The 23,677-nt window shown below is 36.0% G+C and overlaps 3 protein-coding genes across 4 annotated transcripts; 1 reads left to right on the top strand and 2 right to left on the bottom strand.

Moving 5' to 3' along the window:
• Window positions 1-388: 388 nt before the first annotated feature.
• On the top strand, window positions 389-3,794 carry LOC116123695 (protein DETOXIFICATION 12-like). 2 transcript variants are annotated; one of them, XM_031409438.1, is made up of 7 exons: window positions 389-765; window positions 1,521-2,035; window positions 2,171-2,257; window positions 2,461-2,517; window positions 2,614-2,852; window positions 3,235-3,440; window positions 3,519-3,794. In XM_031409438.1, exons 1-7 carry the CDS (start codon window positions 529-531, stop codon window positions 3,585-3,587), a joined length of 1,410 nt encoding a protein of 469 aa, XP_031265298.1. In that variant the 5' UTR covers window positions 389-528; the 3' UTR covers window positions 3,588-3,794. The 2 variants fall into 2 exon arrangements, with proteins under 2 accessions (XP_031265298.1, XP_031265297.1); XM_031409437.1 differs by having other exon boundaries at window positions 390-765; window positions 1,521-2,065.
• A 5,629-nt stretch (window positions 3,795-9,423) lies between these two features.
• On the bottom strand, window positions 9,424-10,882 carry LOC116123658. The gene is made up of 5 exons (XM_031409413.1): window positions 10,733-10,882; window positions 10,206-10,534; window positions 9,821-10,070; window positions 9,604-9,718; window positions 9,424-9,482 (listed from the first exon to the last, which is right to left on the bottom strand). Exons 1-5 carry the CDS (start codon window positions 10,880-10,882, stop codon window positions 9,424-9,426), a joined length of 903 nt encoding a protein of 300 aa, XP_031265273.1.
• Window positions 10,883-17,833: 6,951 nt separating this feature from the next.
• LOC116123657 (zinc finger BED domain-containing protein RICESLEEPER 3-like) lies at window positions 17,834-20,171 on the bottom strand. Its single transcript, XM_031409412.1, has 6 exons — window positions 20,168-20,171; window positions 19,923-20,008; window positions 18,618-18,946; window positions 18,233-18,482; window positions 18,013-18,130; window positions 17,834-17,892 (listed from the first exon to the last, which is right to left on the bottom strand). Exons 1-6 carry the CDS (start codon window positions 20,169-20,171, stop codon window positions 17,834-17,836), a joined length of 846 nt encoding a protein of 281 aa, XP_031265272.1.
• Window positions 20,172-23,677: the final 3,506 nt, after the last annotated feature.

Here is a 23,677-nt window from a genome sequence, read left to right as displayed (position 1 = left end):
AATAATTTATAAATCCTACATCGTAACACCCGCCTAATTCAACTTTTTTTTAACTTTTTTCAAAAAACCTTTCCCAAAACCCCCAAATTTTGAACCAAACGAAGCCTTGATATTTCACTAACTGCCAAAACAGAAACCAGGCGGGCTAATTTATATTGCCCTTATTACAAAACGCAGCGGATTAGCAGCTCTTTTACAAATTGAAGAAGTTACATCATTACTTGTAAAGATTACAAAGTGCGCCTAATTAGTAATTACTAAACTGTAACTTGTAAAGATTGCAGAAAGATCCCATTATACACATTCTTCTTAACATTCCTTGCGTTAAAATTTTCAAAATATTTTTTCAATAAATATAGATATATTGAAGAGAAAGCTGAAGTCATACAACTCTTCTCCCTCTCTCTCTCTCTATACATAATTATTAGAGAGAAGAGGCGGCTGGAAATTAAATTAGCCAGAGGAGGCTGTGGAGTGTAGTAGGAGTTTGAGGTTTGTGCCACGGGAGACTCGGAGAAGAACAAAAATATGGAGAAGAGTTTGTTGTTGCCGCCATTGAAGAGTTCAACTGCAACAAGTTCTGATGTGTTCATTACAGAAGTTAAAACTCTAGGTTATTTAGCGGCTCCTATGGTGTCCGTGATTCTTTCTCAGAACTTGTTGCAGGTTATTTCTGTCATGATGGTCGGTCATCTCGGTGAACTCGCTCTCTCTAGTACCGCCATCGCCATATCCCTCGCCGGCGTCACCGGGTTCAGTCTTCTTGTAAGTCTTCTACTTACAGATATACATACATACATAGGTACACCGTACATGTAATACGGTTTGGTTTCTGACCTAATACAGTATTTTAATATTTTAATATGTTTGAAATTATTAGTTGAATACTCTTTATCGGATAGATGCTGGATGGTGTTTTTATGTTTATATTCAACTATCTTAGGCAACAATTTAGGTCCATCCAGCTGGAAACTAAAAATGCATTCCATAAGAAGGAATTTATATTTAAATATCCATGATATTATATAAAAATCATATGAAATGGATGAATCCTTATCATAAGATATGAGATTTTGGGAAGTGGGTTATTTTGTTTGGTAATAGTTTAGTTAGAAATATTTCTTGGACTCTGTTCTGGAATTATATGTAGGAATCAAATTAATACATCTTCGTATTATTGCAACTTGACTAAGTGACACATTAGTGGTCCTCGCATCTGTCACTGTAATGGAGTTTGATTAATGCCAACTGTTTTACCGTTCGAAGCATTTTTCTTCCCTTTTGTTTGGTTCAATAACCCACCAGTTTTGCAAAGTGCAATCTCTTCAAGGCTAATTCACTCATTCTCTTGGGTCAATTTTTGATGGAAAAAAAAAAAAATTCTTATGACAATTGAATGGTTATTAAAAGATGTACTTTTTTTATGAACAAAAATTTGACTGAAATTTTCGATTAGCAACATGAAAACCCATGTAGAGGTCTGCAGGAGAGATTGACTAACCCAATTGTAAAATTAACAGATGGGAATGGCGAGTGGACTAGAAACTTTATGTGGACAAGCATTTGGGGCAAAGCATTATGGAAGAATTGGAACTCAAACTTACACTGCAATATTCTCTTTATTTTTAGTTTGTCTTCCTCTCTCTTTGCTATGGATTTTCATGGGAAGGCTTCTGGTTTTCATCGGCCAAGACCCCCGGATTTCTCATGAAGCCGGCAAATTCATAGTGTGGCTCCTTCCTGCTCTCTTTGCATATGCAGCTCTGCAGCCGCTCGTACGATACTTTCAGACGCAGAGCTTGACATTTCCGATGTTCTTGAGCTCTTTGGCCAGTCTTTGTTTCCACATTCCTCTTTGTTGGGTATTGGTGTTCAAGTCTGGACTTGGAAACCTTGGGGGAGCATTGGCCATCGGTATTTCGTATTGGTTGAATGTGATTTTCCTGGGAATTTACATGAAGTTCTCTTCTGCTTGTGCGAAAACTCGAGCTCCCATTTCCATGGATGTTTTCAGGGGAATCGGAGAGTTCTTCCGGTTTGCTATTCCTTCTGCAGTCATGATTTGGTAATTTTCTTTTCTTCCTTTTTTCATTTTGTGAAAAAACCAAGTTTCCTGCTGATGAGGGTTCAAGCCTCTTTCTGATGAGTGTTTCTGTGTTTATAACTGCAGCCTGGAATGGTGGTCATTTGAACTCCTTATTTTGATGTCAGGACTTTTACCAAATCCTGAGCTTGAAACTTCTGTCCTATCTGTATGGTAAGTATGCGATTTGGGAAGAGAAAGTCTTTAGTAAGGCAAATCATATCACATCAATATACTTAAATGATGTTCAATATGGTACATCAGTTGTATCCAAGACTTTCATTTTCGAAGATACAAAAATCAGGATTTTTCATATAAAAAAATTATTTTATTCTCGAAACAAAATTTAACTATTAATTTTCAACTTCTCTGAGCAGTCTCAACACAATTTCAACACTCTACACGATTCCCTATGGACTTAGTGCTGCAGTAAGGTTTGTTTTGAAAATCACTCTTAAACTTTGAAACTATTGTCAGATTTTACCAGTAGACACAAAAAGACAAATTTACGGTGAATCTTGTTTGTACAGCACCAGAGTTTCGAATGAATTGGGAGCTGGGAACCCACAAAAGGCTCGAGTAGCTGTATATGCAGTAGTATTTTTAGCAGTCACAGAGACGATTATAGTGAGTGCAATTCTCTTTGCAAGTCGCCATGTTTTCGGATATGTTTTCAGCAATGAGAAAGAAGTTGCGGATTATGTCACCACCATGGCTCCTCTGGTTTGCTTATCTGTCATCATGGACTCCTTACAAGGAGTCCTTTCAGGTTAGTAATTAACTTCTTCTCCTTCTTCCCTTTATACATGTTTGAGTTTTGGTGTTTTGATTCATATTGGACTACCTTGTATCTGATTTTCATTCTGAATCTTTCTCATGGATGTTTCAACCAAGAGATTTTTTTGAACAAAAATTCACAGATACGGATTTCAATCAAATCCTCTCATGATTCAGCCTCCTTTCCTTTTGTAACACATGGTCAAGAGTTCATTAATTGCCGTAGAAAAAAACTCTCGTATGCATAAAAAAATTTACTTTTGTTTGAGAGAGTTTAAGTCAAAATTTTAGAAAAATCAGGACGTTTGTAAAAGAGACGAACTATCCTGTTACATATTTATGATTTTTTTTTTTTTTTTAAATGTTTGTTTTAGGTGTTGCAAGAGGATGTGGGTGGCAGCATATAGGAGCTTTTGTAAACCTTGGAGCTTTTTATTTGTGTGGAATTCCAATGGCTGCCACATTGGGTTTCTGGTTGAAATTCAGAGGAGTGGGACTGTGGATTGGAGTGCAAGCTGGTGCCTTTACTCAAACAGTTCTGCTTTTTATCATAACAAGTTATACAAATTGGGAAAAACAGGTTTGTTTAATTAACCCTCTTTATTAATTACGCCCTTTAAATTAAACCTTAATATATTCTACAATGATATATTTGCAGGCAAGTAAAGCCAGGGAAAGAGTGTTTGAGGGAAGATCTTTGGTAGATAATGGGGATGGAGCAATCTGAGTATGCAAATTAAGAAGAAGAGAAATATTGCTTTTAAATCATGGCATTATTCTACGAATATATCGAAGTGTAAACAAGTATATGATGATGATAATAGACTGGAGATTGATTTTTTTTTTTTTTTTCAGTTTCCAAATTTAATTTTCTGCTCTTTACATTGTTTACTTTCTTTTCTTTTTTCGTTCTGATAAATGAGTTTGGGTAGAATTCACACCAGCTCCTTTACTTTCCTTTTTCTTCTTTTATTATGATAAACTAGCTTTCTCCTTTACTTTCTTTTCTTTTTTCTTTTTCTCGTTCTGATAAACGAGCTTGCTCCTTTACTTTCTTTTCTTTTTTCTTTTTGATAAACGAGCTTGGGTAGAATTCAATCTCACCAGCATAAGGGAGGAGGGTTTACCAATTGGTAGATGTAGGACAAATACAACTTCTAACACATTTATTGTTGAAGTGGAAGCTTGAAAACGGTGTAGTATTGGGTTAAGTTGGATAGCTTCGTTTTAAGGAAGTGTTGTATGAATCTTGACCATCAATCTTCATCTGATCCAACGGCCAACATTCAACCTCCAGGTCGACGGTATATAAACTCAATTTTTTCCCCAACTCGAAGAACACTTTTTGCTTCTCCTTCATTCGATTGAGTGACAAAATTCTCATCTAGGGTTTGTGAGAAAGTCTTGATCAAGGTTGTTGTAATCGGGTAGACTTGACTGATTAGGGTTGTAATCATTCTTATGAGGGTTAGTTCTCTCGGTTTAGAGTGTCTTGGTGAGATTCTCTAAGGGTTGGTTACAGGATATCTTGTATCAAGGGGTTGTTCTTTAGCTTAAATCATTGTGAGTTTGTAACTGTGATTCTTGGTTTAATAATTAGTGCAGTGAGCTCCTCCCTTTCTGGAGCTCAATGTGGATGTAGCTTATCTTATAAAGGATAAGTGAACCACGGTATATCGCCGTGTTCTTTCTGTTTTTGCTTGATTGTGTGTGTGTGTGGTGTTGGATAGAGTTCTTTAATTACATAACAGTGGTATTAGAGCTATATTTGGAGTCTAGATTTGAATCTTGCGTTCCTAAGTCCCGGCTGAAGTCGATTCTTGAAATCTAGGCCGGTTTCGAAAATTTGGGGGTTTCTCAAATTTGAATGTTCTGAGTCTTCCTATAGGGTTAGGGATTCAATATTTGAGTGGAATTTGTCAATCTTGACAAAATCTAGGGTTCCAGAATTGTGAGAATCTTTAGGGCAAACGATCTAGGGTTTCAGATTGGGGCTTTCCAAAATTAACTCTAAAACACCATTACAATGACCACTACAACCACCACTCAGTTGGAGATCACTTAATATGATGGGAAGATCGACTTTGGAAGTTGGAAGAAGAAGATGACGGCTCTTCTTTCACACAACAAGGTCGTGATTGCACTGGAAAAGGATCCTAAGAAGTGGCCAGAGGAGAAATTAAAGAAGAAAGAGGAGATCGACAAAGAGGCCTATAACCTGATTGTGATGAACCTCTCGGATAGTGTACTTCAAAAGGTAGATGGACTCGAAACTCCTCTTGGATTGTGGGGTAAGCTTGAATCATTATATGATTTACAATTTGCACCGAATCTTGCATTTTTTAAGGGTGCATTATTTTCTTATAAAATGGATAACTCTAAATCAATTGAGGATAATTTGGATGAGTTTTTAAAAATGACTCTAATCTTGAAAGGCACAGATCAAAAGTTAGGAGATACGAGCCTTGCCATGATCCTGTTGAACTCACTGACTGAAGACTATCAAGTAGTCAAGAATGCCCTACAGTACTCGGGTACTGTACCTAGTTTAGACCTCATCATTTTTGGACTTATAACAAGAGAGTTAGAGCTTAAAACCCTTAAGAGAAACAATAGTAATTTGTTTGTAAAGGGTAGGGTCGAATCTGGTCAATCTAGTAAAGGGAACCAATCTAATCACGGGGCTAAGAATAAGAAGAAATGGAAAGGGAATAATAAGGCTAAGGCAAAAACAAGAAAGTGCTTCTACTATGATAAAATAGGTCACTTGAAGAAAAACTGCTTTGACTGGATTAAGAAACAAAAACTAGGAAACACTGAGAATAATTGGGCCACCACTAAGAACCTGATAGATGAACCAGAAGTACTTATAGTGTCAACATCTGACACTGCTAAGGAATGAGTGTTAGACTTAGGTTGCACTTTTCATATGAGCCCAAATAGGAGCTCGTTTCAAGAATTTGAAACCGCTGATCATGAGATAGTATTCATGGGAAATAATCATGCCTGTAGAGTTAAGGGTGTTAGTAAACGGTCCCGTATACGCAGCGGAAACAAAAATTATAATATCAGGATCGTTTACATGAGCCAAGATCAAGGGTATGATTTTACAATTTATATTAAATAAAATCTGCATAAATATACAACATGAGTTAAGAGAAACAAACGCACGTTGAAGGCTCCTCCAAATTTGTCGACGAACGTTTTGCTNTTTACTTTCTTTTCTTTTTCTTTTTGATAAACGAGCTTGAGTAGAATTCACTCTCACCAACATCAGGGAGGAGAGTTTACCAAATTGGTAGATGTAGGACAAATACAATTTCTAACACATTTATTGTTGAAGTGGAAGCTTGAAAACGGTGTAGTATTGGGTTAAGTTGGATAGCTTCGTTTTAAGGAAGTGTTGTGTGAATCCTGACCATCAATCTTCATCTGATCCAACGGCCAACATTCAACCTATAGGTCAACGGTATATAAACTCTGTTTTTTCCCCAATTCGAAGAACACTTTTTGCTTCTTTTTCATTCGATTGAGCAACAAAATTCTCATTTAGGGTTTGTCAGAAAGTCTTGATCAAGGTTGTTGTAATCGGGTAGACTTGAGTGATTAGGGTTGTAATCATTCTTGGGAGGGTTAGTTCTCTCAATTTAAAGTGTCTTTGTGAGATTCTTTAAGGGTTGGTTACAAGATATCTTATATCAAGGGTTTGTTCTTTAGCTTGAAATCATTGTGAGTTTGTAACTGTGATTCTTGGGTTAATAATTAGTGTAGTGAACTCCTCCCTTTCCGGAGCTCAATGTGGATGTAGCTTATCCTATAAAGGATAAGTGAACCACGGTATATCGCCATGTTCTTTTTGTTCTTGCTTGCTTTTGTGTGTGTGTGGTGTTGGATAGAGTTCTTTAATTACATAACAGTGTTATCAGAGCTATATTTGGAGTCTAGATTAGAATCTTGCATTCCTAAGTCTCGATTGAAGTCGATTCTTGAAATCTAGGGTTTCAAAAATTTAGGGGTTTCTCAAATTCAAATGTTCTGAGTCTTCCTATAGGGTTAGGGATTTAGGATTTGAGTGGAATTTGTCAATCTTGACAAAATCTTGAGGAAAATCTACGGTTCCAGAATTGTGAGAATATTTAGGGCAAAAGATCTAGGGTTTCAGATTGGGGCTTTCCAAAATTAACTCTAAAACACCATTACAATGACCACTACAACCACCATTCGATTGGAGATCACCCAATATGATGGGAAGATCACTTAAAATCTGGAAGAAGAAGATGAAGACCCTTCTTTCACACAACAAGGTCACAATTGCACTGGAAAGGATCATAAGAAGTGGCTAGAGGAGAAATTAAGGAAGAAGGAGGAGATCGACGAAGAGGCCTACAACCTAATAGTGATGAACCTCTCGGACAGTGTACTTCAAAAGGTAGATGGACTCGAAACTCCTCTTGGATTGTGGGGTAAGCTTGACTCATTATATGCTTTACAATCTGCATTGAATCTTGCATTTTTGAAGGGTGCATTATTTTCTTACAAAATGGATAACTCTAAATCAATTGAGGATAATTTGGATGAGTTTTTAAAAATGACTTTGATCTTGAAAGGCACAAATGAAGAGTTGGGGGATACTAGCTTTGCCATGATCTTGTTGAACTCACTGACTGAAGACTACCAAGTAGTCAAGATTGTCCTACAATACTTGAGTATTGTACCTCGTTTAGACCTGATCATTGCTGGACTTATGGCTAGAGTGTTAGAGCTTAAAACCCTTAAGAGAAACAATAGTAATTTGTTTGTAAAGGGTAGGGTTGAATCTGGTCAATTTAGTAAAGGAAACCAATCTAATCATGGGGCTAAGAATAAGAAGAAATGAAAAGGGAATAATAAGGCTAAGGCAGAAACAAGAAAGTGCTTCTACTGTAATAAAACAGGTCACTTGAAGAAAAACTGCTTTGACTGGATTAAGAAACAGAAACTAGGAAACACTTGGAATAATTTGGCCACCACTAAGAACCTGATAGATGAACCAAAAGTACTTACAGTGTCAACATCTGACATTGCTAAGGAATAGGCGTTAGACTCAGGTTGTACTTTTCATATGAGCCCAAATAGGAGCTTGTTTCAAGAATTTGAAACCTCTGATCATGACACAGTATTCATGGGAAATAATCATGCTTGTAGAGTTAAGGGAATAGGCATCATAACACTAAGGCTAAGTGGGGGGGAAACTAATCAAACTAATCAAAGTTAGATACATCCCTGATTTTAAAAGAAACCTCATTTCCTTAGGGACTCTAGATGAAGCAGGATGCTGCTATAGGGCTGACAATGGCTGGTTAATGTCTATAGGAATGGAAAGTTAGTCTTAACAGGAGAACAGAAAAAGGGTCTTTTTATTCTCTATGGATGTTTCTATTATGATTGCAATAATACTGCTCTTATTTCTTCAAATTTATTTGTGACTGAAAAGTAGCATTTGAAGTTGGGTCATATGAGTCAAAAGGGGATGGATGTTCTGAATAGTTAAGGGCAGTTTGGGAAAGACTCTGTTACTACCTTAGAATTTTGTGAGAATTGTGTTCTAGGTAAACAGCATAGAAATAGCTTCTCTAAGGGAACCCACTTAACTACAAATTGGCTTGATTACTTACACTCTAATTTATAGGGGCCTGAAAAGGTAAAATCACATGGAGAAAACATTTATTTCCTCTCTATTGTAGATGATTACAGTAGGAAAGTGTGGGTTTACCTACTAAAGTCAAAGGATCAAGCCTTTGCTAGGTTTAAAGATTGGAAAGTGTTAGTAGAAAATCAGGTAGGTAGAAGGGTTAAAGCTTTGAGGACTGACAATGGGCTTGAGTTTTCTAACCTGGAGTATGATAGTTTCTATAGTGAATAAGGGATCTTGAGGCATAGAATAGTAAGAAACACCCCTCAGCAAAATAGGGTTGCTAAGAGAATGAATAGGACACTATTAGAAAAGGTTAGGTGCTTGTTGATTACCTCAAACTTTCCAAAAACCTTTTGGGAGAAGCCCTCACTATAGCTGCTTACCAAGTAAATAGGAGCCCCTCTACAGCCGTAGGTGAGGGTGGGCGGGTCCAAGTACTCGCCCTTTTTTGAAGGAACCGGAACCAACCGGTTCCTTTAATTTGGAACGAAAACCAGAACCGACGGTTCTGGGTACCCTATCAAATATCCGTTACCCCCCTAATTAAAAAAAAAAACAAATAAACCCTTAAAAATTATAATTACACCCCTATTAGCTTTCTGAAATGACAAATACATCCTGCAGACTTTACAAAAATTAACACTATTTCAATATCCATTTCAACCTCACAAAATTAAAATTACATAGCACTTTATAACTTAAATAACACAAGTACAACATAATAACATATCAACCATCAAGTTTCTTCCTCCCAAAATTAAAATTACATAACACATTAAAGAACACAATGACATCACATAATAAGTGAATAACATATCAATGTTCAAACTCCTAACATTAAAGTTAAATAACATTTTAAATAACACAAGTACAAAAAAATGATAACGTATCAAGTTTCATCCCTAAAATCTGCAGTGGTAATAGTTTCTTCATCAATTGCTTTTAGTACTACAAAAAAGAAAACAAAAAAGGAAGTCAATTAATCAATTAGTAATTTAGTATGTTAAAAAAATTGAATAAAACTACATTAACTAAATGAAAATATAACACATTCATATTAATAAGTTACCTAAATCATATGTCTCTGCATCCACCAAGTAATCTTCAGGAGTAGGTGAGGGTGCACATCTTAACCAATCTTGTGTACAAATTAACGATTGTACAACACTCGGAGATAAAGAACTCTGAAATTGATCAAGTACACAACCTGATGTACTGAAAGCTGACTCGGAAGCAACTGTTGACACCAGAATTGCAAAGACATTTCTTGCCATATGCTAGAGAACCTTATACTTCCCTTTATTTGCTTTCCACCAATCCAAGATACCCAACTCACACTTCACGGGTTCATGTTTCTCCTTAAGGTACTGCTCTAACTCTGATTTGTTAACATCAACTACCCCTACATCCATCTCCTCCAAAAATGCGTCCTTGAATGGGTGATACTTGATAGTAGCATTAGAAGTAACAACACCATTTGAAGATTGATTAGTTCCCTTTGGTGGAAAGGAACTAGAAGTTGGACCTTGTTCCACACTTGAGACAAGTAGGTCATAAACTCCAAACAGTAGTTATAATACATCTCTCAAGTTTGTAGTCATCATTTCAACTTTTGCCAAGTCATTGGCATAAATCTTTTTATAGCACTAGTTCACATATATCATCTTATACTGATGATCTAATACCGTTGCAATCAACACCATCACATTGGCTTTGTCAAGACTCCCATAATACTTGTCAAACTTCTCTCTCATTTTCTTAGATATGCTGTGAAGACAAGGATAAGGGTCGTTTTCCCAATCTTTCAAAGTAAAGACAATGGAAACTATCTCATCAAAATAATTGTTAAAAGCCACATATTTCATCCCTGACATCCTTTTAGTAGCTTCGTAAAACGTTTCCAAGAATTTGGCAAACACAATTGCTTTTTCCCAATCATCAGTTAAAGGAGTTTCATGTGACAAATCAATAGCAAAGTTGGGGTCCTCATCTTCCAAACTCTAAAAAGATTTCCTGAATTTAATTGCAGTATCTAGCATGGGATAAATGGAGTTCCATCTAGTGGCCACATTTGGACACACACCACCTTTATAAGTTATTCTTTCCTCTTTCACACATCTTTCAAATGCTAAGGCTCTACCAGGAGAACTCCTCACATACTTAACTAAACTACGGATACGGCTAATACTATCCTTTACCTCACTAAGACCATCCCTCATAATCAAATTCATACTATGAGCAATGCATCTCATATGAAAATACTGACTATCCATAATTAAGGCATTCCTATCCACCAATCTATCCTTCAAGTAATTGATTGCCACATCATTAGCACTAGCATTATCCATTATTAAAGTGGACAATACCCCATTCAAGAATGCATTTCTCTACCATTTTCCCTATCTCCCTACCCTTGTGACTAGTAATGGTCACAAAACTCATAATCATCTTATGTAACTCCTAGTTCTGATCAATAAAGTTAGCAGTGAGCCATAAATAGCTACAATTCTGAATGGAAGTCCATATATCAGTCGTTAGAGCAATCATAGACTTCAGAGAACTCAAATGTTTTTTCAATGAAATCTTCTAACAATTGTAAATCTTCAAACAATCCCTAGCCACTGTATAACGTGAAATGTGCTTCCATAAAGGTTGAAATGAACTTACATATTTCCTAAAACTTGGCCGCTCCACTTTTGTAAATGGTTCTTCATCAACAATTATCATCTCAGCAAGCAATTGTCTAGAGACCTCTTGATTAAATCTCCAAGTGGTAACTGTACTTATCTTCTTTGTTTGTGCTTCTAAAAGATGAGAGAATTGTTTGGCTTTTATCTACATTGTGGGGGTATTTCTTACAACTTGATAAATGCTTACGCATAGAGGAAGTTCCATTACTCACATTGTACGCCAACAACTTCTCACAATAGAAACACTTTGTCTGGTCTACTTTGTTGGTTCTCTCATTATAAATCTTCTCAAAATGGTCCCACACTCCAGATTGCTTACCTTGTCCATGTGTATTTCTATTTGATATTGACTCTCCCATATTAGGCGTATCCTCAATTTCAATGTTTTCTCTAATTGATGACATTGTTCCTACAAACATTCAAGCAATCAACATACAATGAAAATATGTATAATTAACATTTAACTAAATAAAAATGTCTACAATGAAAATATGTATGAACAATGAATATATTTATAATTTAACCAATTACTAGTCCAAGAACAAATCAAACCTACTTCAAGAATCCACGTACCCATTTTATAGGTCATTTGTTAGCACACATGGGATCTAGTTCTTTGGAACCTTAGCAATAGCTTCAGATAAAACTACCTAAATTTAACCATTCACCTTAACTTGTTTAACAGATTAAGTTATTCAATAAAATTAATTAACTCTTATGCATAAAAAATACGTGAATAAATGTAAATATGAGAATCTAATAGCTCCAATTCAGCATAAAAAAGATGATACCAAGCAAAAAAATCACCATAAAGGATCAAGATACCAATAAAAAAACTTATAATAACCCAGTACTTTCAATTCATGATAATCAACCGATACCAAAACAAAACAAAACCCACCTCTGAAACACTAAATTTAATCTTCATAAAACTTTCCAAGAATCAAAGCCTCAATCAAGCCAAGAAAATTATTGACAACTGTGGTATATATATATATATATTACAAATCAAATCAAATTACCACAGTACAACACAATAATCCAAAATAATTTGCTTCATGAAAGAATAAACTGACATGTAATTATAATTTACACTTACATGTGGCTTTTTTGGGGCAGGGAAGGTCATTTGTGAAGTCAGATCTACCAAAGTGATAAGGAAAAAGCTTAAGAGATGCGTAGAGGATGGAAGATTGGAGATTAGATTCCTATGAAGTCATATATAGCCGAAGAAAATCAATGAGGCGGCTGCTCAATTTTTAAGTTTTGTTAACTATACGAACCCTAAATCAATAATAGCATTTTTTTGTTTTTTATATTAAACATAAAATATCAGAAAATTCCCCACATTTTAACACAATTTCATTTAAGTACCGGTTCCCAGTTCCTCCTTACAGGAACCAGAACCGCACAATGTCGATTCCAATTTTTTGGAACTGGAACCGACCATGTGGCAACCAGTTTCGGGTAGGAACCGGAACCAAAACTAGGGTACCCAATGGTTAGGTCACCTGAGGGGTTTGGGTGTGCAGCCTATAGACATACACAGGGAGGCAAGCTAGAACCTAGATCCACTAAGTGTGTGTTCTTAGGATATCAAGAAGGCACAAAAGGGTATAAGTTATTGGATAGAGAGTTCCTAGGAGTTAGGATCATAGTGAGCAGGCATGCAAAGAAACTAACTTTGATACAGGTACATCTAAGAGTACAAAATCAACAGCTATTCAACCTAGTGTTACTCAAATTAAGGTGGACCCTACAACTCAACAACCTAATCCACCTCAAATGGGAGCACACCAGCCACCTGGAGAAGAAACAGAACCCGGTGAACCTGATCAAGTAGTAGATGATGAAGCTGAAGAGTTCCTGGAACCACAACAGGATGAACTAGTAGATTATCAACTGGCCAGAGACAGAACAAGGAAAGGAGTAAGACCACCTTTAAGATATTCATATGTTGAATTGATTTATACTGCTTTACTTGCAGGTACAGATGTGTTGAGGTCTGAACTTGAGACTTACCAAGAAGCCATAGAGTCCAAAGATAGGGACAAATGAAGAGCAGCCATGGAGGAGGAAATGCAGTCTCTAAAGGTAAATAACACATGGTCCTTGGTTCCAAAACCAAGAGGCCATAAGCTGATTCAATGTAAGTGGCTATTTAAAATAAAAGATGGCATCTCTATAGCTAATCCACCTAGGTATAAAGCGAGACTTGTTGCAAAAGGGTATATCCAAAGGGAGGGTATAGACTTCAATGAAGTCTTCTCCCCTGTGGTTAAATATAAGACAATTAGAATGATGTTATCAATAGTGGCCCACCACGATCTGGAACTTGAACAGTTAGATGTTACCACTGTTTTTTTTTTTTTTTTTTTTTTGCATGGAAACTTAGAGGAACAAATTTATATGAGCTAGCTAATGGGTTTTATAGACCCTAATGCTTCTAACCATGTCTGCCTCCTTAAAAAATCTTTATATGGCTTAAAGCAGTCCCCTAGATAGTGGTACAAGAGGTTTGACACCTTCGTAGTGAGTATAGAGTTCACTAGAAGTATATATGATAGTTGCTTCTACTTCACAATGAGTAATGACATGCCTATATACTTACTGTTATACATTAATGATATGTTGCTAATAAGTAAATCTAAATCCCTAATTAGTGACCGAAAGAAGAAACTCAGTTTTGAGTTTAGCATGAAAAACTTAGGGTGTGCCAAGAAAATCCTAGGTATGGTGATAAATAGGGATAGAAAGAAGTATAAGCTAAGGTTGCACCAACAATCATACTTACTCAAGTTAGTTACAAAGTTTGGCATGGTTGGTGCCAAACTGGTCTCAATGCCCCTGACCAATTACTTTGTACTCAGTAAATCCCAAAGCCCCAAGACTGAAGCAGATTTATTAAAAATGGAATATGTCCCTTATGCAAATGTTGTTGGGTCCTTGATGTATGCAATGATTAGTACTAGGTCAAATTTAGCATTTGCCATTTCCATGTTGAGTAGGTTCATGTCTAACTCAGGTATGGAACATTGGACAACCTTTAAATGGGTGTTAAAATACATACACAGTTCATTGTGTGTTGGTCTTGAATACTGTAAAAGAACTTCTTCACTTGATCTTGTTGGTTTTGTAGATGCTAACTTTGTAGGGGACAAAGACACTAGAAAATCAACCACAACATACTTCTTCACATTCGGTGGAAACTACATAAGTTGGAAGTCTCAATTACAGTCAATATTTGTGGCCCTTTCCTCAACAGAATCCAATGTATTGCAGTGGTTGATGTGTTTAAAAAGGCTCTGTGGCTAAAGGGAATTCTGACTGAAGCCAACATAATAAGTGGGAGGTAACAATTTACTTAGATAGCCAGAGTGCTATACATCTGAGTAAGAACCCTGTATACCACGAAAGAACTAAACACGTGGATGTCCGCTATCACTCTGTGAGAGACTAATCACCAGAGGAGTTATTGAGCTGAGGAAGATTGCTACAGAAGAGAACCTAGCAGACATGGGCACCAAAATAGTTACTCCAGCAAAATTCAAGCACTACTTGAATTTGCTATTCATAAAATAAGTTGGAGTGACTAGAGCTATAGGGGAATGGACTGTGCAAACTGCACTAATGGACTATTTTCAATGCTTCCAAGGTGGAGATTGTTGATGTGGAAGCTTGAAAATGGTGTAGTATTGTAACAACTCCTCTTTAGTACTATTCTTATAATACGTACTATGTAAAATATAGATATGTATATAATATGAAAGATAGTGGGCTCAAATTTTTCTTTACTCATAAAAATATACTTCTTTACAAATACAAAATACCATGTATTAAAAACTTTCTAATTAATACAAAATATCATAGCTGGTGGACAGTAGTGCCAATACTCTTCGCTCCTCAACGTCCATCCGATCGCTACTCCTGAATCCTGCAAAATAGAGAAGAATAACGGGGTGAGCACAACAATGCTCAGTAAGTAAATCCTCTACTACCTGTCCCTGCAACTCACTCTTTGGTTCTCTCCTTACTCTACTATTCTTCTATTTCTATTTCTCCCTGTTCATATTTCTTTCTAATACTGTTCTTCTCCTTTAACTCTGTTCTACTCTTATTTCTTTCTTTCTCTTATTCTTAATTACCATGAAGAACAATCATGGTTCTCTCTTATTCTCATCATACTTACCATGAAGGAAAAATATAACTGGAGGTTTCATCTAGTGGCCACATTTGGACACACACACCTTTATAAGTTATTCTTTCCTCTTTCACACATCTTTCAAATGCTAAGGCTCTACAGGAGAACTCCTCAATACTTAACTAAACTACGGATACGGCTAATACTATCCTTTACCTCACTAAGACCATCCCTCATAATCAAATTCATACTAGAGCAATGCATCTCATATGAAAATACTGACTATCCATAATTAGGCATTCCTATCCACCAATCTATCCTTCAAGTAATTGATTGCACATCATTAGCACTAGCATTATCCATTATAAAGTGGACAATACCCCATTCAAGAATGCATTTCTACCATTTTCCCTATCTCCCTACCCTTGTGACTAGTAATGGTCACAAAACTCTAATCATCTTATGTAACTCCTAGTTCTGATCAATAAAGTTAGCAGTGAGCCATAAATAGCTACAATTCTGAATGAAGTCCATATATCAGTCGTTAGAGCAATCATAGACTTCAGAGAACTCAAATGTTTTCAATGAAATCTTCTAACAATTGTAAATCTTCAAACATCCCTAGCCACTGTATAACGTGAAATGTGCTTCCAAAAGGTTGAAATGAACTTACTATTTCCTAAAACTTGGCCGCTCCACTTTTGTAAATGGTTCTTCATCAACAATTATCATCTCAGCAAGCAATTGTCTAGAGACCCTGTGAAATCTCCAAGTGGTAACTGTACTTATCTTCTTTGTTTGTGCTTTCTAAAGATGAGAGAATTGTTTGGCTTTTATCTACATGTGGGGGTATTTCTTACAACTTGATAAATGCTTACGCATAGAGGAAGTTCCATTACTCACATTGTACGCAACAACTTCTCACAATAGAAACACTTTGTCTGGTTACTTTGTTGGTTTCTCATTATAAATCTTCTCAAAATGGTCCCACACTCCGGATTGCTTACCTGTCCATGTGTATTTCTATTTGAATTGACTCTCCCATATTAGGCGTATCCTCAATTTCAATGTTTTTCTCTAATTGATGACATTGTTCCTACAAAACTTCAAGCAATCAACATACAATGAAAATATGTATAATTAACATTTAACTAAATAAAAATGTCTACAATGAAAATATGTATGAACAATGAATATATTTATAATTTAACCAATTACTAGTCCAAGAACAAATCAAACCTACTTCAAGAATCCACGTACCCATTTTATAGGTCATTGTTAGCACACTGGGATCTAGTTCTTTGGAACCTTAGCAATAGCTTTGGATAAAACTACCTAAATTTAACCATTCACCTTAACTTGTTTAACAGATTAAGTTATTCAATAAAATTAATTAACTCTTATGCATAAAAAATATGTGAATAAATGTAAATATGAGAACTAATAGCTCCAATTCAGCATAAAAAGATGATACCAAGCAAAAAAATCACCATAAAGGATCAAGATACCAAAAAAAACTATAATAACCCAGTACTTTCAATTCATGATAATCAACCGATACCAAAACAAAACAAAACCCACTCTGAAACACTAAATTAATCTTCATAAAACTTTCCAAGAATCAAAGCCTCAATCAAGCCAAGAAAATTATTGACAACTGTGTATATATATATATATTACAAATCAAATCAAATTACCACAGTACAACACAATAATCCAAAATAATTTGCTTCATGAAAGAATAAACTGACATGTAATTATAATTTACACTTACATGTGGCTTTTTTGGGGCAGGGAAGGTCATTTGTGAAGTCAGATCTACCAAAGTGATAAGGAAAAAGCTTAAGAGATGCGTAGAGGATGGAAGATTGGAGATAGATTCCTATGAAGTCTACTTAGCCGAAGAAATCAATGAGGGGCTGCTCAATTTTTAAGTTTTGTTAACTATACGAACCCTAAATCAATAATCACATTTTTTTGTTTTTTATATTACATAAAAAATATCAGAAAATTCCCCACATTTTAACACAATTTCATTAAGTACCGTTCCAGTTCCTCCTTACAGGAACCAGAACCGCACAATGTCGATTCCAATTTTTTGGAACTGGAACCGACCATGTGGCAACCAGTTTCGGGTAGGAACCGGAACCAAACTAGGGTACCCAATGGTTAGGTCACCTGGGGGTTTGTGGTGTGCAGCCTATAGACATACACAGGGAGGCAAGCTAGAACCTAGATCCACAAGTGTGTGTTCTTAGGATATCAAGAAGGCACAAAAGGGTATAAGTTATTGGATAGAGAGTTCCTAGGAGTTAGGATCATAGTGAGCAGGCATGCAAAGAAACTAACTTGATGCAGGACATTCGATGACATCTCATAATAAGTGAATAACATATCAATGTTCAAACTCCCAACATTAAAGTTAAATAACATTTTAAATAACACAAGCACAACAAAATGATAACATATCAAGTTTCATCCCCAAAATCTGCAGTGGTAATACTTTCTTCATCAATTGCTTTCAGTACTACAAAAAAGAAAACAAAAAAGGAAGTCAATCAATCAATTAGTAATTTAGTACATTAAAAAATTGAATAAAACTACATTAACTAAATGAAAATATAAGACATTCATATTAATAAGTTACCTAAATCATAAGTCTCTGCATCCACAAAATAATCTTTAGAAGGAGTAGGTGAGGGTGCACATCTTAACCAATCTTGTGAACAAACTAACGCTTGTACAACACTCAGAGATAAAGAACTCTGAAATTGATCAAGTACATGATCTGATGTACTGAAAGCTGACTCAGAAGCAACTGTTGACACCAGAATTGCAAAGACATTTCTTGCCATAGGCTAGAGAACCTTATACTTCCCTTTATTTGCTTTCCACCAATCCAAGATACTCAACTCACACTTCATGGGTTCATGTTTCTCCTTAAGGTACTGCTCTAACTCTGATTTGTTAACATCAACTAGCCCTACATCCATCTCCTCCAAAAATGCGTCCTTGAATGGGTGATACTTGATAGTAGCATTAGAAGTAACAACACCATTTGAAGATTGATTAGTTCCCTTTGGTGGAAAGGAACTAGAAGTTTGACCTTGTTCCACACTTGAGACAAGTAGGTCATAAACTCCAAATAGTAGTTATAATACATCTCTCAAGTTTGCAGTCATCATTTCAACTTTTGCCAAGTCATTGGCATAAATCTTTCTATAGCACTAGTTCACATATATCATCTTATACTGATGATCTAATACTGTTGCAATCAACACCATCACATTGGTTTTGTCAAGACTCCCATAATACTTGTCAAACTTCTCTCTCATTTTCTTAGATATGTTGTGAAGACAAGGATTAGGGTCGTTTTCCCAATCTTTCAAAGTAAAGACAATGGAAACTATCTCATCAAAATAATTGTTAAAAGCCACATATTTCATCCCTGACATCCTTTTAGTAGCTTCGTAAAACGTTTCCAAGAATTTGGCAAACACAATTGCTTTTTCCCAATCATCAGCTGAAGGAGTTTCATGTGACAAATCAATAGCAAAGTTGGGGTCCTCATCTTCCAAACTCTAAAAAGCTTTCCTGAATTTAATTGCGGTATATAGCCTGAGATAAAGTGGAGTTCCATCTAGTGGCCACATTGACAACACACCATTTATAAGTTATTCTTTCCTCTTCCACATCTTTCAATGCTAAGGCTACCAGGAGAACTCCCTACATACTTAACTAAACTACGATACGGCTAGGCTAATACTATCCTTTACCTCACTAAGACCATCCCTCAAATCAAATCATAACTATGAGCAATGCATCTCATTGAAATAATGACTATCCATAATTAAGGCATTCCTATCCACCAATCTATCCTTCAAGTAATTGATTGCCACATCATTAGCACTAGCATATCCAATAAGTGGACAATACCCCATCAAGAATGCATTTCTCTACCATTTTCCCTATCTCCTACCCTTGTGACTTAATGGTCACAAAACTCAAATCATCTTATGTAACTCCTAGTTCTGATCAATAATGAGCAGTGAGCATAAATAGACTACTTCTGAATGGAAGTCCATATATCAGTCGTTAGAGCAATCATAGACTTCAGAGAACCCAAATGTTTTTTAATGAAATATTCTCTAAATTGTAAATCTTCAAACAATCCCTAGCCACGTGTATAACGTGAAATGTCTTCCATAAAGGTTGAAATGAACTTACTATTTCCTAAACTTGGCCGCTCCACTTTTGTAAAGGTTCTTCATCAACAATTATCATCTCAGCAGAAATTGTCTAGAGACCTCTTGATTAAATCTCAAGTGGTAACTGTACTTATCTTCTTTTTTGTGCTTCTAAAAGATGAGAGAATTGTTTGGCTTTATCTACATGTGGGGGTATTTCTTACAACTTGATAAATGCTTACGCATAAGAGAGTCAATTCATTACTCACATTGTAGCCAACAACTTCTCACAATAGAAACACTTTGTCTGGTCTACTTTGTTGGTTCTCTCATTATAAATCTTCTCAAAATGGTCCCACTCGATTGTTACTTGTCCATGTGTATTTCTATTGATATTGACTCTCCATATAGGCGTATCCTCAATTTCAATGTTTTCTCTAATTGATGACATTGTTCCTACAAACATTCAAGCACAATCATACAATGAAAATATGTATAATTAACATTAACTAAATAAAATGTCTACAATGAAAATATGTATGAACAATGAATATATATAATTTAACCAATTACTAGTCCAAGAACAAATCAAACCTACTTCAAGAATCCACGTACCCATTTTATAGGTCAGACATGGGATCAGTTCTTTGGAACCTTAGCAATAGCTTGATAAAACTACCTAAATTTAACCACACCTAACTTGTTTAACAGATTGTTATTATTCAATAAAATTAATTAACTCTTATGCATAAAAAATAGTGATAAATGTAAATATGAGAATCTAATAGCTCCAATTCAGCATAAAAAAGATACCAAGCAAAAAAATCACCATAAAGGATCAAGATACCAATAAAAAAACTTATAATAACCCAGTACTTTCAATTCATGATAATCAACCGATACCAAAACAAAACAAAACCCACCTCTGAACACTAAATTTAATCTTCATAAAACTTTCCAAGAATCAAAGCCTCAATCAAGCAAGACAAATTAGAACTGATGAGTTAGATATATATATATATATACAAATCAAATCAAATAATATACCAGTACAACACAATAATCCAAAATATTTGCTTCATGAAAGAAAAAACTGACATGTAATATAATTTACACTTACATGTGGCTTTTTTGGGGCAGGGAAGGTCTTTGTGAAGTCGATCTACAAAGTGATAAGGAAAAAGCTTAGAGATGCAGAGGATGGAAGATGGAGATTAGATTCCTAGAAGTCATTATTAGCCGAAGAAAATCAATGAGGCGGGCTGCTCAATTTTTAAGTTTTGTTAACTATGACAACCCTAAATCAATAATCACATTTTTTTGTTTTTTTATTAACATAAAATCATAAAATTCCCCACATTTTAACACAATTTCATTAAGTACCGGTTCCCGTTCCTCCTTACAGAACCGAACCGCACAATGTCGATTCCATTTTTTGGAACTGGAACCGACCATGTGGCAACCAGTTTCGGTAGAACGGACAACCAGTCGAACATGGAACTACCAGGTACCCGATAAGTCCGGTTAGGTCACTGAGGGTTTGGGTGTGCAGCCTATAGACATACACAGGGAGGCAAGCTAGAACCTAGATCCACTAAGTGTGTGTTCTTAGGATATCAAGAAGGCACAAAAGGGTATAAGTTATGGATAGAGAGTCCTAGGTAGTTAGGATCATAGTGAGCAGGCATGCAAAGAAACTAACTTTGATGCAGGTACATCTAAGAGTACAAAATACAAGCTATTCAACCTGTGTTACTCAATTGAGGTGGACCCTACACTCAACAACCTAATCCACCTCAATGGGAGCACACAGCCACCTGGAAGAAAGGAGAACCTGACTGACAGTAGTAGATGATGAAGCTGAAGAGTTCCTGGAACCACAACAGGATGAACTGATAGATTATCAACTGGCCAGAAAGAACAAGGAAAGGGTAAGACCACCTTAAGATATTCATATGTTGAATTGATTATACTGCTTTACTTGCAGGTACAGATGTGAGGTCTGAACTGAGACTTACCAAGAAGCCATGAGTCCAAAGATAGGGACAAATGAAGAGCAGCCATGGGAGGAATGAATGCTCTAAAGGTAAATAACACCTGGTCCTTGGTTCCAAACCAAGAGGCCATAAGCTGATTCAATGTAAGTGGCTTTTAAAAAAAAGATGGCATCTCATAGCTAATCCACCTAGGTATAAAGCAGACTTGTTGCAAAAGGTATACCAAAGGAGGGGTATAGACTTCAATGAAGTCTTCTCCCTTGGTTAAATATAAGACAATTAGAATGATGTTTCAATAGTGGCCCACCAGATCTGGAACTGACATTGAACGTTAGTGTTACCACTGTTTTTTTTTTTTTTTTTTTTTTTGTTTTTTTTTTTTTTTTTTTTTTGCATGAAAACTTAGAGGAACAAATTTATATGAGCCAGCTAATGGGTTTTATAGACCCTAATGCTTCTAACCATGTCTGCCTCCTTAAAAAATCTCTATATGGCTTAAAGCAGTCCCCTAAGCAGTGGTACAAGAGGTTTGACACCTTCATAGTGAGTATAGAGTTCACTAGAAGTAGATATGATAGTTGCTTCTACTTCACAATGAGTAATGACATGCCTATATACTTACTGTTATACATTGATGATATGTTGCTAATAAGTAAGTCTAAATCCCTAATTAGTGACCGAAAGAAGAAACTCAGTTTTGAGTTTAGCATGAAAAACTTAAGGTGTGCCAAGAAAATCCTAGGTATGGTGATAAATAGGGATAGAAAGAAGTGTAAGCTAAGGTTGCACCAACAATCATACTTACTCAAGTTAGTTACAAAGTTTGGCATGGCTGGTGCCAAACTGGTCTCAATTCCCCTGGCCAATTACTGTGTACTCAATAAATCCCAAAGCCCCAAGACTGAAGCAAATTTATTAAAAATGGAATATGTCCCTTATGCAAATGTTGTTGGGTCCTTGATGTATGCAATGATTAGTACTAGGTCAAATTTAGCATTTGCCATTTCCATGTTGAGTAGGTTCATGTCTAACTCAGGTATGGAACACTGGACAACCTTTAAATGGGTGTTAAAATACATAAACAGTTCACTGTGTGTTGGTCTTGAATACTGTAAAAGAACTTCTTCACTTGATCTTGTTGGTTTTGTAGATGCTAACTCTGTAGGGGACAAAGATCAACCACAACATACTTTTTCACATTCGGTGGAAACTGCATAAGTTGGAAGTCTCAATTGCAGTCAATATTTGTGGCCCTTTCCTCAACAGAATCCAATTATATTGCAGTGGTTGATGTGTTTAAAGAGGCTCTGTGGCTAAAGGGAATTCTGACTGAAGCCAACATAATCAGTGGGAAGGTAACAATTTACTTAGATAGCCAGAGTGCTATACATCTGAGTAAGAACCCCGTGTACCACAAAAGAACTAAACACGTGGATGTCCGCTATCACTCTATGAGAGACCTGATCACCAGAGGAGTTATTAAGCTGAGGAAGATTGCTACAGAAGAGAACCTAGCAGACATGGGCACCAAAATAGTTAATCCAGCAAAATTCAAGCACTACTTGAATTTGCTATTCATAAAATAAGTTGGAGTGACTAGAGCTATAAGGGAACAGGACTGTGCAAACTGCACTAATGGACTATTTTCAATGCTTCCAAGGTGGAGATTGTTGAAGTGGAAGCTTGAAAATGGTGTAGTATTGGGTTAAGTTGGACGACGTCATTTTAAGGAAGTGTTGTGTGAATCCTGACCATCAATCTTCATCTGATCCAACGGCCAACATTCAGCCTCCAAGTCAATGGTATATAAACTAAGTTTTTTCCCCAATTCAAAGAACACTTTTTCCTTCTCCTTCATTCAATTGAGCGATAGAATTCTCATATAGGGTTTGTGAGAAAGTCTTGATCAATGTTGCTGCAATTGGGTAGACTTGAGTGATTAAGGTTGTAATCATTCTTGGGAGGGTTAGTTCTCTCAGTTTAGAGTATCTTTGTGAGATTCTCTAAGGGTTGGTTGGGGGATATCTTGTATCAAGGGGTTGTTCTTTAGCTTGAAATCATTGTGAGTCTGTAACTGTGATTCTTGGGTTAATAACTAGTGCAGTGAGCTCTTCCCTTTCCGGAGCTC

The sequence above is a fragment of the Pistacia vera genome, unplaced genomic scaffold (genome assembly GCF_008641045.1).
Source record: "Pistacia vera cultivar Batoury unplaced genomic scaffold, PisVer_v2 Contig144, whole genome shotgun sequence".
Taxonomy (NCBI): Eukaryota; Viridiplantae; Streptophyta; class Magnoliopsida; order Sapindales; family Anacardiaceae; genus Pistacia; species Pistacia vera.
This window is presented reverse-complemented; position numbering and strand designations above follow the sequence as displayed.

Coding starts and splice junctions, on each gene's coding strand:
- LOC116123658 (XM_031409413.1), bottom strand. CDS start 10,882: ATGGATAATGCTAGTGCTAATGATGTGGCAATCAATTACTTGAAGGAT. Junction 10,071..10,205: donor GCAACGGTATTAGATCATCA/GTATAAGATGAT, acceptor ACTTGTCTCAAG/TGTGGAACAAGGTCCAACTT. Junction 9,483..9,603: donor TGCAGAGACATATGATTTAG/GTAACTTATTAA, acceptor TCTTTTTTGTAG/TACTAAAAGCAATTGATGAA.
- LOC116123695 (XM_031409437.1), top strand. CDS start 529: ATGGAGAAGAGTTTGTTGTTGCCGCCATTGAAGAGTTCAACTGCAACA. Junction 766..1,520: donor TCACCGGGTTCAGTCTTCTT/GTAAGTCTTCTA, acceptor TAAAATTAACAG/ATGGGAATGGCGAGTGGACT. Junction 2,258..2,460: donor ACTTCTGTCCTATCTGTATG/GTAAGTATGCGA, acceptor TTCTCTGAGCAG/TCTCAACACAATTTCAACAC.
- LOC116123657 (XM_031409412.1), bottom strand. Junction 18,947..19,922: donor ATAGAAATACACATGGACAA/GTAACAATCGAG, acceptor AAAGCTTTTTAG/AGTTTGGAAGATGAGGACCC. Junction 18,483..18,617: donor GCAACAGTATTAGATCATCA/GTATAAGATGAT, acceptor ACTTGTCTCAAG/TGTGGAACAAGGTCAAACTT.